Source organism: Passer montanus, unplaced genomic scaffold (assembly GCF_014805655.1).
Source record: "Passer montanus isolate IOZ18808 unplaced genomic scaffold, ASM1480565v1 scaffold18, whole genome shotgun sequence".
In the NCBI taxonomy this organism is placed as follows: domain Eukaryota; kingdom Metazoa; phylum Chordata; class Aves; order Passeriformes; family Passeridae; genus Passer; species Passer montanus.
Genome location: NW_024365381.1, coordinates 17,128,292 through 17,144,284, shown reverse-complemented (window position 1 = coordinate 17,144,284; position 15,993 = coordinate 17,128,292). Strand labels below are relative to the sequence as shown.

The window sequence follows — 15,993 nt, the reverse complement described above, 5'->3', positions numbered from 1 at the left end:
TGTCATATGTGTGCGTGTACCAGAAACAGAAAAATGCATGTTCTGTCCTATTAATTCATGACTGAAGTGAATGATGGTGAAACTAATAAGATATGAACATAATTCTTTAACCTTCTCACAATTTGTCTGGTCTTGAGTGACAGAAAATATGTGGAATTCAAGAGTGAACATGAACATAATAATTTCAAGAGAAAACACCTTCCCTCTCTGATACAGTTTCTTTTGTCAGTCCTTTGGGTTGATCACTATCTACTTGTCAACATATTTGAATGATCCCTTAACACTGACTATACAAACTACAAAAGACAGGGGAAAGTGGATTAAAAAGAGAGATCAAACTGAATGTCGAATCCAATCTCTGAAGACTCTGATACAAGCAACAGAACATTTTTTACCTTTGAGAACTATCAATCACACCCCTTGCTGTTGGACAAGGCAGAAGTTGCAAAATACTAAGTTTTCCTTTAACTTGGCACCAACAAAGAGCCAGAGCTGAAGCTGCTTCCTGTTCATTTTAAGGATAGATGGATCTTCTCTCCAATACAAATTCCAGCTGCTGACATTGTTTTCTAACACAAGCAAACTAATTTTCACAACATCAGGCAAATTTTAACTGGAGTGCTTCACCAAGACACTATTGCAACTGATAAGAGCCACCTGGGCCTTAGGGTTCAAGCCTGGGTCTGCAAACTTCAGCCAATTAAAAAAGTTTACAAAGTCTAAACAAACAGAAATCAAAATACAGAAATAAACCACACAGAATACAAGTATCCTACAGTGAAACAAAGACAGCTTTAAAATCCTGTCCAGTATAATAAGAGCAAATATTTTGGGTGTGTGAATTAATAACTGAAATTATAACCAAAACAAACAAATGAAATGACTTTATTTAAACTGTTAATTTCTATGGCTGTGTGCCAAAATTCAAGATGGCAACCAACACAGACATCTCCAGTTGCATGTTCTAATGTTTTTCTCTGGTGATGGTTGCCATGTGATGAAAGCGTGGAATCTTGGCTATTACCAGACTGGATGGCTGAGCAAGTTAGACTTCATGTTCAAACCTGGACTTTAGGAAGAACAGCTGCAGTAAAGATCTTTTGTCTTACAGAAAGATCTCACAGTTAGTGATCAGCAAGAAATGGAAGGAAGAGATAAAGACTCAGCAGCAGATGCTCTCAGAAGCATTCATTCATCTCAGCTTGCAGGTGTATCACCACAATCTGCTTTCACAGATGTTTAGATACCCTTTTCAGTGGATTGTTCTCTCACCAAGGCCCCCTCTTCTCTCCTTTTTGCCTGATACGGGAATGTGATGGTGTGAAGTCACTGCTGCTGCTTCTTCCTTTGTCCCATACTTGAAGGAACTCTTGGGATTCCTCACCTGGAGTTCTGAGTCAATCCTTCTCTGCGAGCAGAAGCTGGGAAAAAAAACCAAAGTTTTTTTACTCAAAGATTTTGAGCAATCATGGAGGACTGTTTTGTGGGGAAAACTGATGCACTGCTCTGCAAATCTCAGCCATCATCAGAAACCTGGGTGTTCCTATCACACAACCTCTCTGCCACAACAGATGAGATCACAGACCAGTATAACAAAACCTGACTTAGTAAGCTACTGTGTGAAAAAGTACTTCTGGTATTCCTTTCAAGCACCAGAATACCTTCTTCACTCTTGCTTCTGACTCACGTGACTCATCTCTTCACATGCACCCTCCTCTAAATCTTTCTCCCATAGCAATATACTTTATCTCTTTCTTTGGGTCTTTTACTCATTTGCTTGCATGGGAGTCTACTTCCCCACTCCAACACATGCTGAGGACCTTGCTGCAGGAGAGCTAGGGGTGTGAAAGGTTGATCTTTAAAAAGAAACACATTGGGAATATGGAATTTCACCCCCCCTGCCTCGCCCAAGTATTATAAAGATACAGTTCTGACTTCTACATATTGCAGCATTTGACTATTTAGGCACATTATGGGAAAATGTCAATGTCATCTTCACTTCTTTTACTTAAACATCCTTAGACAGCCCTTTAAAAAGAAAAAACCAAAACACTTAGAAATGTACCAAGTTTATTTTGGACAGCTTGCATTTTACAGCTAATCTAGTAGGTAAAGCTTGTCCTGTGTATTTGGCACATCAGCTTGCTCCTAAACATGAGTGACATTTGTTGAGAGATGTTTATTAAAAATATCACTATATTTAAAGAAAATACACTCACTCTCCTTGAAAGTCCAGCATACAGCCAAACATCACAGAGCAGAGAGGATCTGGAAAGATGTTTAGAAAGTGGAATTGCCAGCTATGTCACCACACAGAAAGTTTGAAAACTGAATTAGGAGCTAAACTGTCAACCATGTGCATTAAGATGGGATACCAGTCCAGAAACGTATTCCTTGGCAATATGCTGAAATTAAGGAAACAAAGGCACATGAGAGAAGGCAGCCAACTTCAACTCCATTTTCCTGTTTTGAAGATGTTTGACCCGTCCTATTCCTACAGAAATGCATAACACAGTTGTCTTTTCTCACAAACTGAGTTAAAATCACTTTCCTTGAGTTCTTGTATATTCTTGTACCCTGAGGGCTCGGCACAGAGAGGGACATTCCTATGTCTACAAGTAAATATGTATGTTCCTACCAAGAGTGGAGCTCACTGACAATTCATTAGTTTCATAAATATGAATGTATATAATGCTCTGAAGTTTGATAATTTCAAAGCTACTGGTGAACATTCCATCTCCTTGCATTTGAGTAGATGGAGGTTCTGGTTGAGTAGTGGGAACAGAAAAAAAGCTCACTGCTGACAGAAGCCAGCATTAAGGGTTGATTCTCTCCAGTGATAGAGAGTCATTGCAGTGAATCACCACATACAACAGCATGAGCCTCCTTTATTCTCTGCCTGCCATGAGGTGTCAAAGTATCTGCCCATATGTCTGTCCACATGTTTACACACTATTATGTCACCCATGACTGCACCTCAAAAACTCAGAACAGTCACAGTGGGAAGAAAAGGATTATCTCCCTTTTATGGATATGATTCTGAGTCACAAGAAAATCAAAGGAGTTGCATGAAGTCATTTAAGAGATATCTGCACACTAAAATTCACTGCCACATAGACTCCCAGCACAGATGTACATAGCTTTGTTCACAAACCGGCACCTAATCTACTGTGCTTCCAAGCTGCAGGAATAAGACAGAAACAAGCACAAGGCTAGATGACAGTACTGGGTCAGGAGCCCATGCTAATATTTTTTACAGCTAGTTTGGACTGTTTCATCTTACCTGCAGAAAGTTTTCTTGAAGTCTCCTGAATCTAGTCTTGAAAGCAGGAACTTTCTTTCTCCCTGAAAAGCTAGAAATTTATCCTAGAAATTCAGGTTTTTTTAATTCCAGAGTGAATTTCTGATCTTAGAATGATGCTCAGCATTCTCTTGATAATATATAGTATAACTAAGAAAGGCAATAAATAAATGGGGTTTATTTATATCCATGGGTGACTGACACTAGCAAGCCAGGACAGCTGACAACAAACAGAAAGCCACCCTTCCCTCCCCCCATATTTTGGGCACAATTTCAACCTGACTTGTTGGACCAGGCAGGCAAGGGAAAGCAGAAGTTCCAAATCATGAAAATTTTCTTGGGGGATGGGGAGTGTGATGTGTATGCCATGAACAGTATATACAACTGTATTCCAGAGAAGTCTTCCTGCATAAAAAAGCAGCCAGCAGACTCACTGACAAGTAGAGAAATACCAGTGGAAGTCAGCATGAGCCTTCCTGCTCCCCATGTTAAAGACACTTACCACACTCTCATCCCAACTGCTAATGTCCTTCTGTACTTGACAGCCTTCTTTCTGATTTCTCCTATTCACCTCTCTACTCCCTGGTTCACTGTAGCTCCCTCTTCTCTGGCTCTTCCCCACATTTCATTTCATAACTTCAGATACACGTTTTAGCCTATTCACACGCATTGTGGCTTCTATTTTTAGCCTCAGTAAAACAATGCCAGATTAAAACAAAATCCAATTTGGATGGGCAAAGTTATTCCCTCTATAGGTAACTTAATGCCAAAGGACCAGATGTGAGACAGAAGCAGCAAAAATATTATATAACCTCTCCTGTGTCTTTGCACACCTGATATTGAATGACATTTCCAACACAGCAAGGAAACACAGGCAGTTCGCCATCGCCTCACTACTGAGAACAAGCAATGCCCAAGCTTCCTGTCAGGCAAAAATGCCAACTGCCTGCAGTCATCACTTATCCTGCTCCTGAGTTAGTCAGAAGTGAAGGCTCCTAAAATTCAAGCTGAGTTCTAGCTCTTAGACAGGTTAGTTGACTGTAAAGACTGTTCTTTCCATTTTCTCCTGCTTTCTCAGGAAGAGTCCTGAGATGTGGAATGTCCTTTCAGTGGCATGAGATCAGCAGCAACAGGAAAAAGCTCCTTCCTTTCAAAAAAGAAAGGCAAAAGTTTGAGTAAAGCTGTGAGAGGCAGGTTGCTCTCACAAGTTAAGGAATAAATGTAATTTCTGATGATCAGAAGGGAACACTGACCCTCAGTTCTATCTGAGAGGCGATGCCTGAGTTGGATAATATCATCTGAGAAGGGCCTGGAATGCTGCTTCTGGCAGCACTTTACACTCTGCTGAGACTTAATGAGACTTACATACACTTTTCTCAGAACTCTAACACAGTCATGTCCTGTTGATAACTTGTATCTATTTAAAGGTGCTGATTTGAAACATCAATATTTGCTCATTGTTAGTCATAAGACAATAGTTCCCTGCCCCTCCAAAGAGTACTAAGAAATGGGATATAAAAAAGCCTCTTTACCATTCTCTTTTCCCTTCAGGCCCATCTGATACTAGAGGCTTGCGTGTCATTATCTGACCTGGGACTGACTGAGCAACTAAAGAAGGCAGTGAAATTATATTTACCCCTTCCTGTGTGCTCTCCTTATAAAACTGTGGAAGTCAGTAAGGTAAGAGAGAAATTACTCAGGATGTTTTTGTGATGCATAAAAAAACAATGGCTTTAGGAAGATAAGAACAAATGTGCAACTAAATATCCTCCATTGTAACTGATTCTTTGCCCTCCCAAAAAGGGAGGCACAATAGTAGGATTCAAGTCAAGCCCAGCTTTCCAAAGTATGATAAAAGAGACTAGTTCTGTTTCTCAATGATCCTTTCTCTGCATGGAGACAGCATTACAGAGATACTGACAGAACTGCTGTTAACAAAGGCTATATGCAGGGTGAGAGACTGCACCAGAAATGCAAAGTGCTGGATATCACACAGGAGCTCCCTCTTCAATGATCCACCCAGAGCTTCTCAGCCAGACAGGTGGCTCTGAAAGGATTATGTGCAAGAGCTCATCACCACTCCATTCCTGGACAAAGACAAGTAACGAGGTGACATCAAAAGTTGCTCTTTTGTGTCATAAGATACCTTGTGCCTGGGTCTTCAAAGCAGTCTGAGGAAGAGGTTACTTGAGGTGCCCATTTGAAGGTCATCTTTTGAACTGAAGACCATTTGTGCAGTCAGTCACAGCAACAACACAGAGAACCATGAGGGTGGCAAATGAAGACTGGAATTAACAGGATTACTGAGAAGGAGGAAGTGTACCAGCAATGTGCTGTGGAGAAACCTGAGTGATTTCTATTCCCAGCTGCTCCTGATGAAGGATTTGGACAGTGTGGTGAGACCAGCTGAAATCATAGTCAAGGTTCCTCCTGGGAATGTGGTAACAACATAAAAATAAACACATTGGTGTTCAACAATCTACTGCTTTCCAAGGCTGCAGGGAACCTGGCAGAAGCTGAGGAAGTCTGGACAAGGCTGGGCAGCTGGGAATTCCACTCCACTGTAACAAATGGCTGGAAGACTGACACAGGCCATGCACAGTGGTAACAGTACATATTACATCCCATCCCCACCCTTTAGGCTCCAAGAGAGTTGAGACATTCTTGTTGATAAAAGAATCTCCAAATTCCACACGTTTTTTTGTTTGTTTAGATACAGCAAAAAATATTAAGTAATTGTATGTGTCTTGTTTATATGCCTGCTGTGTTTACTTGCCTTTTTTTTTTTTTCCTGGACCAGGACAATTTAGAAGCTTGTACATTTGCATACCTGCTAAAGGAATCTAAAGAGGCTGCATTTCAAGAACTATGTTCAAGCTGTGGGTAAGCAACAGCCAGTCAAGACTTAGCACCTCCAATACAAACTCTAATTTCAGGTCTCCAATAACAAGACCTATAACAATATGACCTTGTTTTGAAGGTCCATACAATAATCTTGGATATAAAAAACTTCAGAAATATACAGTCTACTTGTAGCTTTTCTGTAAAGTGAAAAAAATTTGAGGCATGCTAGATGGTGAGAAGAGTGAGTACAAAAGTGCTCATTAGTGTTGCCAGTTTACAAGCAGGCTCCATTCATTGCTCCATACTGGACCACACTGCTTACACACCCATCATATTTGGATGACTTTCAGACATTGCTCTCCACCTTAGCCTAAAGGAGGATATCACTAGAAAATTAAGAATAGCAGCCTGTCTTCTACATGGATTAGATCCAAGCCATTTTATTAATCCCCATATTCTTCTAGTCTCTTTGCAGTTCAGGATGCAGTTTCAAGCCCTTACAGATGATAACACACTTTATTTCAAAGAGTTGCATACTTTGTGGACTTGGCATCATGCAGATACAGAGGCAGGTGAATGTCTAAAATAAACAGACAACTGTTCATCACCCTGCAACTAAGCACAACTACAGAACTGAGAATCATGGGAAATAAAATCAAGTCTATTCCAACTAGCTCAAGAAGTTTCATCCTAGTTTCAGACTTGAGTTTTGACACTCACTTTCTGCATCAAGTATTCTCCAGAGAACTAAAATACAAATAAATTAGTTTTAGACTCATGTTTTCAACCCGACTAGGTAGAGATCCAAGACTTTGCATGAATTAGCAATCTTCACTGTTAAACTTGAAATGCTTATTATTAATTTTGACCTCCTCTAATTCTTATGCTTATGTATTTTCCTCTCAGCAGACACAGTGGAAGAGTTATGTGGACCCTGGTAATATAAACATCAGCATAATAAAACTGCATTACTGTTAATCAGTCTGATTATGGAAAGATGAAGGTCCTGTCAAGTTTGGAGCCATCAGTCTTGCACAGCTTTAATGATTCATATTTGTAATTATATAGTTTATCAGTACATTATGTTTTTGTCATAGCAAAACAGAACCCCAGAGGTGTTCTGTCTTCTGAAGCTTTTAAAATAAAAATGTCACAAACTCTAAAGAAGCTGGCAGCAAATGAAGGATAAAAGCCTAAAGAACACAGGTGTCATTCATACAGCAACTCAACAGTTGCTGTTAACCTTTGCATATCAAACCAAACCAAATAAAATCAACTTGAGTATCTACTCTACAGATGCACCGAGGGGTTAACTATACTTTCAAGATTGTTCTTCTCTCCAGACTCTTGGAGACAAGAGTCCAATTCAGGAACAGAGAAGCTGCTTGGACTATGCTGTTATATTTTCATAAAGTGCTCTTCATCCTCTGGTCTCCCCAAAACCTCCTTTGTGTTAGCATTTTCAAAAATGAAGAATAATCAAATAGAAATAATTTCTAATTTTGAGATCAACACATAACTACAAAAAAATTCTTGATATTTCTTGCCAGCTTGTTCAAAAGCTAAATTCTGGTGAAAAATGACTTTTTTTCCTAGACCTTCACTTTATGGAGAAAACAAACTCACATACTATTTATCTAATGCCACTTGAGAGGAAAGGAAAATAAACCAGCAAAACATGGCGAAATGTCTCCATACACCTTATATTCTTAAAATATACAGTAAAACAAAAATGACCAACCTGACCATCATTTGAACTCAAGCACAGCCTCCATATACCAAGCACAGCCTCCTAAAGACAACCTGGACCTGAACAACCAACCACAGTACTTAGCTGTTACTCAGCAAGCTATACTCTGAAGAAGACTTTTTGAAAAGAGAACTGGTTCCTTAATTCAAAATCACCCTGTTTCAATAATACTAACTAAAATGCTGAATTCCACAAAAAGGGAAACAATCATGCTGAGGGACCCTCAAAGTAACACAGAACAAAAAAAGCAATGTGTTAATGGCTCTATTTTCAGTAACCCACTGAAAGTAGCTGGGTGTTCAGTGAAAACTCAGGTCACAAGCAATTTAAATGTTCCCTAGAGCTAGTAATTCTTAGTATTTCTTTATTAGAATAAATCCTGCTAAACTTCCACAAATTTTGCTAAGAACCTGTCTCTTCAGACACTACAAATAACCCCCATATGCTATCTTACAAATTTAGATTCCTGGCTGTATAGAGTCATAAGGCTCTTTGCCTTCCCTCTCATTACACCAGTGACAGACAGCTCCCACAACTTCTGCCTCTCTGTGAAATGAGGATAAGGCTACTTTTATTGTAGTGGTGGCTTGTTTCAGAATCCTGAGCTACCTTGCAGAAATGGTGACTTTTATTTTCCCTTTTATTTCAAAGGATCTGTTCTCAGGAGCCTGAACCCACTGCACATCAGTGTCTATAACTGCTATTTTACAGCTGCAGCACTAACCACTAGTCAACTGTCTTCTGGACAGTCTAGTTAAAAGTTTCCATACTGCCTGACTCTCTCTTCTCAGCAACATCCTGGCTCAAGGTAAGATCACTTATGACACCTTTATGGTTCTTCACGGAGCCCCATAACTGTTCTCAGATAGGCTGTTAGAGGAGAAGGCCTATTCAAGCTTCTCAGACATTTCTCAACATCTGTGTGTATGTGTTTATACAGCGGTTCTGCCTGGTTCCTCTTTTGTATCTGCAGCTTTTCACAGCCTTCCATCTTTAAATGCTTGCAGTTTATTCTGTGATTTGCTTTATGACTTGTGTGTCCAACCCCTCCAGTCGGTATCTAAGATACTAAATACATGTGAAACAGTAACCCCAAGTAAACTGCTGCTGAGGGGAAATTGGGGCCCTAGTGTAAGCAATCAATGGAGAGAGTGAAGAAGAAAAACAGCTGTTCCTGCAGCAAGGACTACTACTGCAGAGTAGTTTCTGAGACACAAACTGGGCACAACAGCCTCTGACACATACCAGTAGCTTGGTGCAAAGCTGAAGAAAATATCATTCCCCAGTTTCAAAGAAACATTTTGCTCTAGTTAGTTTAATCATGGCAATATTTAACACTGTTCTTGGAGCTATAGACCTCTCTTAGCAGCAAGAAAGCTTTGAGTGACCCACCCATCATGGTTCTACTAGCCTACCCCTAGCCAAACCTGGGCTCTACCTAAGCCCTGATCCTCTTAGTTAAACAGCAGGCTAACCCTTTGTTTCAGCTTCAGAGAGGGTAGTTTAGCACAATGCAGCTAGACCAGTTCTACAGAAGGAAACATGAGCTGAAGTTCTCAATTCTCACTGGATTACAATTATTCACAGAGGAGTGACTCCTGAGCTTCACAGTTGTTATCTAGCCTCTATTATTGCTCCAGCTCTGGCTGTTGCATACCATCATTCATATTATCATCCATCTTCATGCATGCACTGTGCAGGTATTCACAGAAATGGGGATGGATAGCAAAATGCTACCTACAGTTATCATGGACACACATAACAACAGTATCCAGAGGAGATGAAGAGATTCTCCAGGAAAGGTGAAAATTACAGGGTGGCAACTGTAACAGTACTCTTGAAAATGTGAAAAAGAAGGCAGAATCCAGCATGACTTCTTTTAAGTCCATTCAACAAATCAGTTTTGTCAATATATTGAGAACTTCATTTTTACATTTACTTTTAAATTTATCTCTAACCTTGTTTTATATACTGTACTAAAAACTTAAATTGCACTATACAGTAGACCAAAACTTTTGATTTAGCTATACACATAATAGAGGGTTGACATAATTTTATTTGCTTTGATAATCCCACTATATGCCAGAGTACACTGTCATGTTCCAGTGTACCATAGGGTGTTTTATATTGACTGTGGCCATTCACTCTATAAAATTTCTGGTAGGAAAACTGGAGTTTTTGGCAGGTGGTAAAGTGTGGGAGGCAGTTTGGAACTGTATGTTAAGTGCATTAGCTGAATGTTTGTGGTAGAGGATCAGCAAAAAAATCACTGACATAAATAAAGGAAATGTCATATTTTAAGTTTCAGAGATTAATATCCAAGAGATGAACCCCTCCACAAACTTTTCTTTCAGCCTCTGAAAACACAGAGATCACTGCATTAGTGACACTTAAGTCATGTTTGCACAGTTCCATTTCAAAACAGAAGATCAGAAACATAATTTTTCAAAGCATTCTGGAACATATTGTCTCCACATATTCCACTACACTATCACAAATTACTGTGAGCCACAGATAGTATGGGTTTACAAGACTATGCTCTACCTGTCAATAGGTCTGCATAAATGATTGGATCTTCATTTGCTCAGAACTTATCAGCAGATAAACCTGTCTGAATTAATTAGCCACTAGGGAAAGATGAAGATTTAATTCTGTAACTCTCAGTGATTTTCTATCAGATGCTTTCACATTTACTACTTGACTTCACTATGCAGCTGATTCACAAGTCTCAGCTATGTCTTTCTGCATCTGCACTAAGAGCTTTTTTCCAAGACCAAAGAAAAATGTAAAGAATGTCCTGGTCCTTTATTACGGGCCAAGCTTAAACAAGAGGGCATCTTGAGCCAAAGTCTAAAGCAAAAAGGAACCACTTGAGCCAAGGTGTTTTTTTCCCTCCCCAGCCATATTTTAAGGGGGTCTTCCAACTCTAAAAACCTCAGCCTCTGCTCCCTTCTGGTTAGTCTTTTTAATCCCAGGAGGTATAAATTCCCTGCACAGCTGAACACAGACTGTTACCTAGGAGCCACTACATGTAGAGGAGGCAGCTGTGTTTCTTCCTGCTGATAAGTTTTTTCCCCTGCCAGTTCTTGAAAAAAGATGAAAGCATCCCAGCACACCCATCCCCACTTTCACGGTCTCTGGCACTGTCACTCACCTGTGGAATATGTCCCTGGCTCACAGGGTGCAGCATTGTGAAGGCTGTTCTGGAATCCATTCAGTTGCTTTTCAGTGGAGGTCAACCTAAGAGGTAAAACCATAAAATTAGACAGAGGCAAGTGATATAGTAAGGAAGAATAGAAGCCTCAAACAAAAAAATGAAAACTCCCCTAATTTACATAATCTCACTGGGACTGTAACCATGAAGCTGTGCCTGAACGTGGTACGAAAAATGCAGTGACAGCAACTGACTCCAAAAAGCAGAGCAAGACAAATGAACACTCAAGCCACCAGGGAAATTTCAATGTGACTAAAACACTTAATTGTCTCATACGCCTTGGAAGCTGATTCTGGAGTATAAAGAAGATAGTAAATTGTTCTGGACCACCAACATACATTGCAAATAGCAATGCTGTGGTCATCTTAGTCCAATGATTTGAATTAAAGAGATTAAGCAACTGTTGCACAGAAATGCACATGCTGTCAAAACATACTACATTCAAGAGTTAAGTCTTTGCATCTTGCCTCAGCAGAGAGAGCTCATTTAGTCAAGATTTCTCACTTATCTTGCAAACTGAGACACATGGGATGCATCTAATTTTCAGTAATCCAGTGCCATTCCTCAAGCAGATACCTTATGCAAATCCTTCTGCATTGATCTCAGCACTTGAGTTACAGCAAAACTATACTCTGTAGACTACAACTGCACTTTGACTCGGAAAGATTCATTGCAAACTGAGACCATGTACTCCTACAGAAAAATTGGGTCTACTCACAAGAGAAGGGCAAGCTATACAGCTGCAAGCATCTATGCCGTCCTTAAAAATCTATACAACTATCCTTTTATTCCTGGTTTGTTCGCTCCTCCCTTATTCCTCCTTGCTGTTCTTCCTTCTGGCCCAACTCATTTCCGATCACTACAGATTTTCTGTGTGTACACTCATCTCTGCCAGAGTCCTTCTTCACTCTTTTAGCTCTGCAGTGTTACAGTTCCTGTCAGCTCTTCCCCCGAAGAGCATCATGATCTCCAATCCCCATGGGATGCCCTGACAACTAACTGACTGTTACTCACTGTTTAAATAGTAATTCACCGTTTAAACACATGCAGTTTCTATGGTTTTATCTGAAACCTTTTGCTTCCAGATTTCAAGGTCAGCAAACTGCCAGAAATCCAGGTGTTTCTGACAGCTAAAAGGACAGAGAGGGAACTCCTGCATTTTATTTCAGCTGGATTCCAGGGAAATGACTTTCAGTCTACACATGAAGGAAGAGGGATGCAGATACATTTGCATACCGCAATCCCTTACTTTCAGTCAGTCTTAACTGGAAATGCTATTGTCAAATGAGGTGCCTGTTTCTGTGTTTATTGTCTCTTGGAGAGAATTTTGGATCTGTACTTATGGGGGTTTTTTTGCTGATATTGCATGGTCCTTCTGGAAGCTGAGAATCCAGATGGATCTTTATGCTTCTTACATAGAGGTTCCATGCTCATAATTAGCTTGTCCACTTTGTTTACACAGCTAAACTGACAGCCAAATTCAGCTCACCCTTCTGTAAGTGGAATGCAAGACTAGTAGCTGAAAAACTAATCATGAATACCAGCAAGTACAACATTAAAAAAGCAAAACAGGAAACAGTCACTCTTCTACCTTATTGTTCAGAGAATTCCTTTATCTCTACAGACTTGCCCTTCTTCTCTGCCTACCCACACCATTGGGTACCTTGATTCTAGCAGTTTCAGCAGTCACCTCATTTTGAGAGCTCATTCTCAGCTCTGCTCCTGGGATCTCCCACCATGCCAAGACCTCTTCCTCATACTCTCTATGCTGTCCTGATGAAAGCTTCAGTGCCAGAACATATCCATTGCTTAAACTGAAATCCTACTGCTTTTTCTCAGTTTCCTACTGTCAATGTCTCCATTGTTTTTGCTTCCACTTCTCCAGTGCAAGCCGTTGTTATGTTCTCCATCGCTTATTCAATACTAACAAAAACAATCCCAACTGTCCCCTCCATTTAAATATCTGTCATTGCTCTTTTTTATCTCCTATATGGCTAACTCCTCCTCAAAACTGATACTGGCTTCCTTAATTTAGGTACTAGACTAGCATTCAGCTGCCCAGCCTTAGACTGCAAATTCCATTCCACAGGTGAAAGATAAATATTTTTGACTGAATTTTGCACACCTTTGTTTTAACAACTTCTTTCTGGGATGCTACAGATGCATCTAAAGGGCCAGTGGAACCAGAGAGATCTGACACTAACACATTCACATCACAAAAAGCCCCAATTTGACAAGAGGACAGCAGCAGAAGTAAAGACCCAGAGCCAGGGAAGCTTGGTCCTCTTTGTTGTTCTTGGATGGGGTACCCCTGCATGTGTATCTGTGTGTATGACCTGAGCCTAGCCAAGGGCTACGAGCTACAGGTCTAGTGAGCCCAGCTGTGTCAGGGTGTTAAATCAAGGCATGTCTCTCAGATGCACTGCTTTTACTGCCAAAAATGTCTAAGGGTCACGCAGCCTGATTAACCCAGATATTCGGGAGCTGAAAAAACAAGTGTGCTGCAGTACAGCAGTAGCAAAACAGCCAAAGGGGTTCCAGTGACTGTTAGATGTGTTGCTGCCTGTCCTCTTATCAGTGGGCACTCAGTTTCTGTGTGTGATGTACCTGGCTCACTAAAGACACTTCACACATGGGTAAGACAGGATACAAAACAGAGCCACAATGTTTTACAGGGCCTCACTCTGTGATCATCATCTGCTTTTGGCACATTTGCTAGGCTTGGCCAGTGGATCCTAGAAAAGCTGGCTACTTCTGTGTCCAACTGCAGTCAGAACTCCTCCCCACTCTGGGACAGATTTCCTGAACCCTAGAGAAATGGATTCCCTTCTACCCTATTTCTGTACTAGTTACAATAAAGAAGAACTTTGGCTCTTCTACTGCTAGCACCACATACAACAAAAGAGAACATGGTAGAAAGATTTTTGTTCCGTGGTGGTAGAACTTGAAAGAAATATTTATTTCAAAAGGCTTCCTGAATAGAGTTATGACATTTATAGAGAGATGTTCAGTACAAGAAATTTTGCCATGCTGATCAATATCCCCAACAGTTTGTAATGGTCCAGTCTACTGCTGGTAAACTTGATGATCTTGGTCTCTCTCTGATAACATTTTGAACACTATGCTCCTTTTCCCTACCTAGCATTTCCTCTCCTTATATACACTGGCCTATGTCTCTCTCTGATAACATTTTGAACAATATACTCCCTTTTCCCTACCTAGCATTTCCTCTCCTTATATACACTGGCCTAATATTGACAGATAATTTTTCTGAGATGTTTTCTTTGACTGATGGTTCTGTTCACACATTGTTCAAAGCCTTACTCTTCTTGACACTGTCACAGAGAGAAGGTTTCTGAGAAGTTACTTTGTGAATGATAGCACAGAAATGTGTATTTATTATGACTTAGGCATTCCTAAAAGCAGAAAGATTTTTCATCTACCACCAGTTCACTCTTCTGAACAGTTGATCTAATATATTTTTCTACTTTGCATGCTGTCATCTGTAATGTGAAGACACTATACACCAAATACTGCTTCCAGGAAACATCTGCTTCATTTCATTGCTTATAAATACTGTATCTGTCATCTCTATCTCAAAATATCAGCAGGTCTCTTCATGGTTCACAGAACCACTACCTGTCAATATGCAGTGGCAACATGAGCAGTGGGAAAGACCCAGTCTGACTCTGGGAAAGAAAAAAGAGCTTGTTGTGTTAGCTGTTCAAAAATATATCTATTAGTGATACAAGCACCTTTGATCAAAACTGTGGGGCCCTGTGAGACCATTTTATGGCACTATATTTCAGCATAGAGCTGCATACTAAATCATTTCTCCCAGTTAGTCTTTTTCCACACCTTAATATGGGCCCCAGTTTTCCACTCTGTTAGTTTAAGCAAGGAGTCTGCTTTGGACACAATCCATTATAAAGTCAACCTACCACCTTCTACAAAAACAAGAGAAGCCAGGAACTGAAAAGACAAAACTGAATTGTCTGGCTGCTCCATTACTTTTTTCCTTTATGTTTCAACCAGGAAAGTGTCCAAGCTAGACAGTTTTTGAATTAGTCTGTATTGTTCATCTTTAGCATCTCATTCTGTTTGTAGTTGAGTTTCTACTTGTTTCTTCCTTTTCTGGAAGCCACGTGTGCTGGCTGGGAGAGAATTGATAATGCATGCAAGGAGGAGATAGGTCAAAGAGACAAAGTTGATTTTAGTTTTGTCATCACAGTCCTGTCTCTGGAGAAATTCTAGAAACAACTTCAAAAAGATCTTTATTAGGATGTCAAACAAAAGCCAGGCAGTGCAAGAGCAAACAGAAATAAGGTCTGGCTTACTGAAATATATGGGGGGAGAAAGAGACATGAGAGCTCTAACAACAGAATGGGATTAGTTTCAGTGAGTCTCATGTAAATAATACATAGCCCTGAGATCCCCTTTGAGGAAAGATATCAGAAAAACAGCCAAGAAGTATTAGAGAGTGAAAGAAGGCAGCAAATCAAAAGTGACCTGACAGACAAATGAAGCAGCCAAAAAGATGTTATGGAGAGGGATATTTGCCATGTCATAACCTAAGGACACAGTAGTCTCACTGGGAAAGTACAATTTTGGGGGCCACAGCCCAAGCACTCTGACAAACTGAAGAAAATACAGTAAATTCAAGACAATTAAGGACTTGGCAAGTAGAACTACTATCTGAGGTTAACAAAACCTCAACAAGTCTAAGCAAAGTTAGGTTACTCCAAGAAGTAAAGGAATATTCAAAAGATGGAAAGTATTTACATGAGAAAGTGTTTAGAGTTCAGGAAGGAGAAACAAGGTACAACAGGCTGAAACAAAGGAAAAATTCAGAAAAGAATTCAAAAGAAAAATTCAGCACATCAG

At 40.1% G+C, this 15,993-nt stretch overlaps 1 protein-coding gene across 10 annotated transcripts in view; it reads right to left on the bottom strand.

The window, feature by feature from the left end:
• Positions 1-860: 860 nt before the first annotated feature.
• TTLL5 (tubulin tyrosine ligase like 5) overlaps positions 861-15,993 on the bottom strand; it is a 125,159-nt gene continuing 110,026 nt past the window's right edge. For 8 of the 10 annotated variants that reach the window (XR_005627094.1, XM_039705368.1, XM_039705371.1 and 5 more), the window contains 2 exons: positions 11,050-11,135; positions 861-1,421 (listed from right to left, as the gene is read on the bottom strand). Coding sequence is in view for 7 of the 10 variants with exons in the window: in XM_039705368.1 (XP_039561302.1) it covers positions 1,381-1,421; positions 11,050-11,135 (127 nt within the window). In the remaining 3 variants the exon portion in view is untranslated. Of the gene's footprint in view, positions 1,422-11,049; positions 11,136-15,993 lie in introns of those variants that run through there. The other 2 variants (XR_005627096.1, XR_005627095.1) reach the window with 2 other exon arrangements.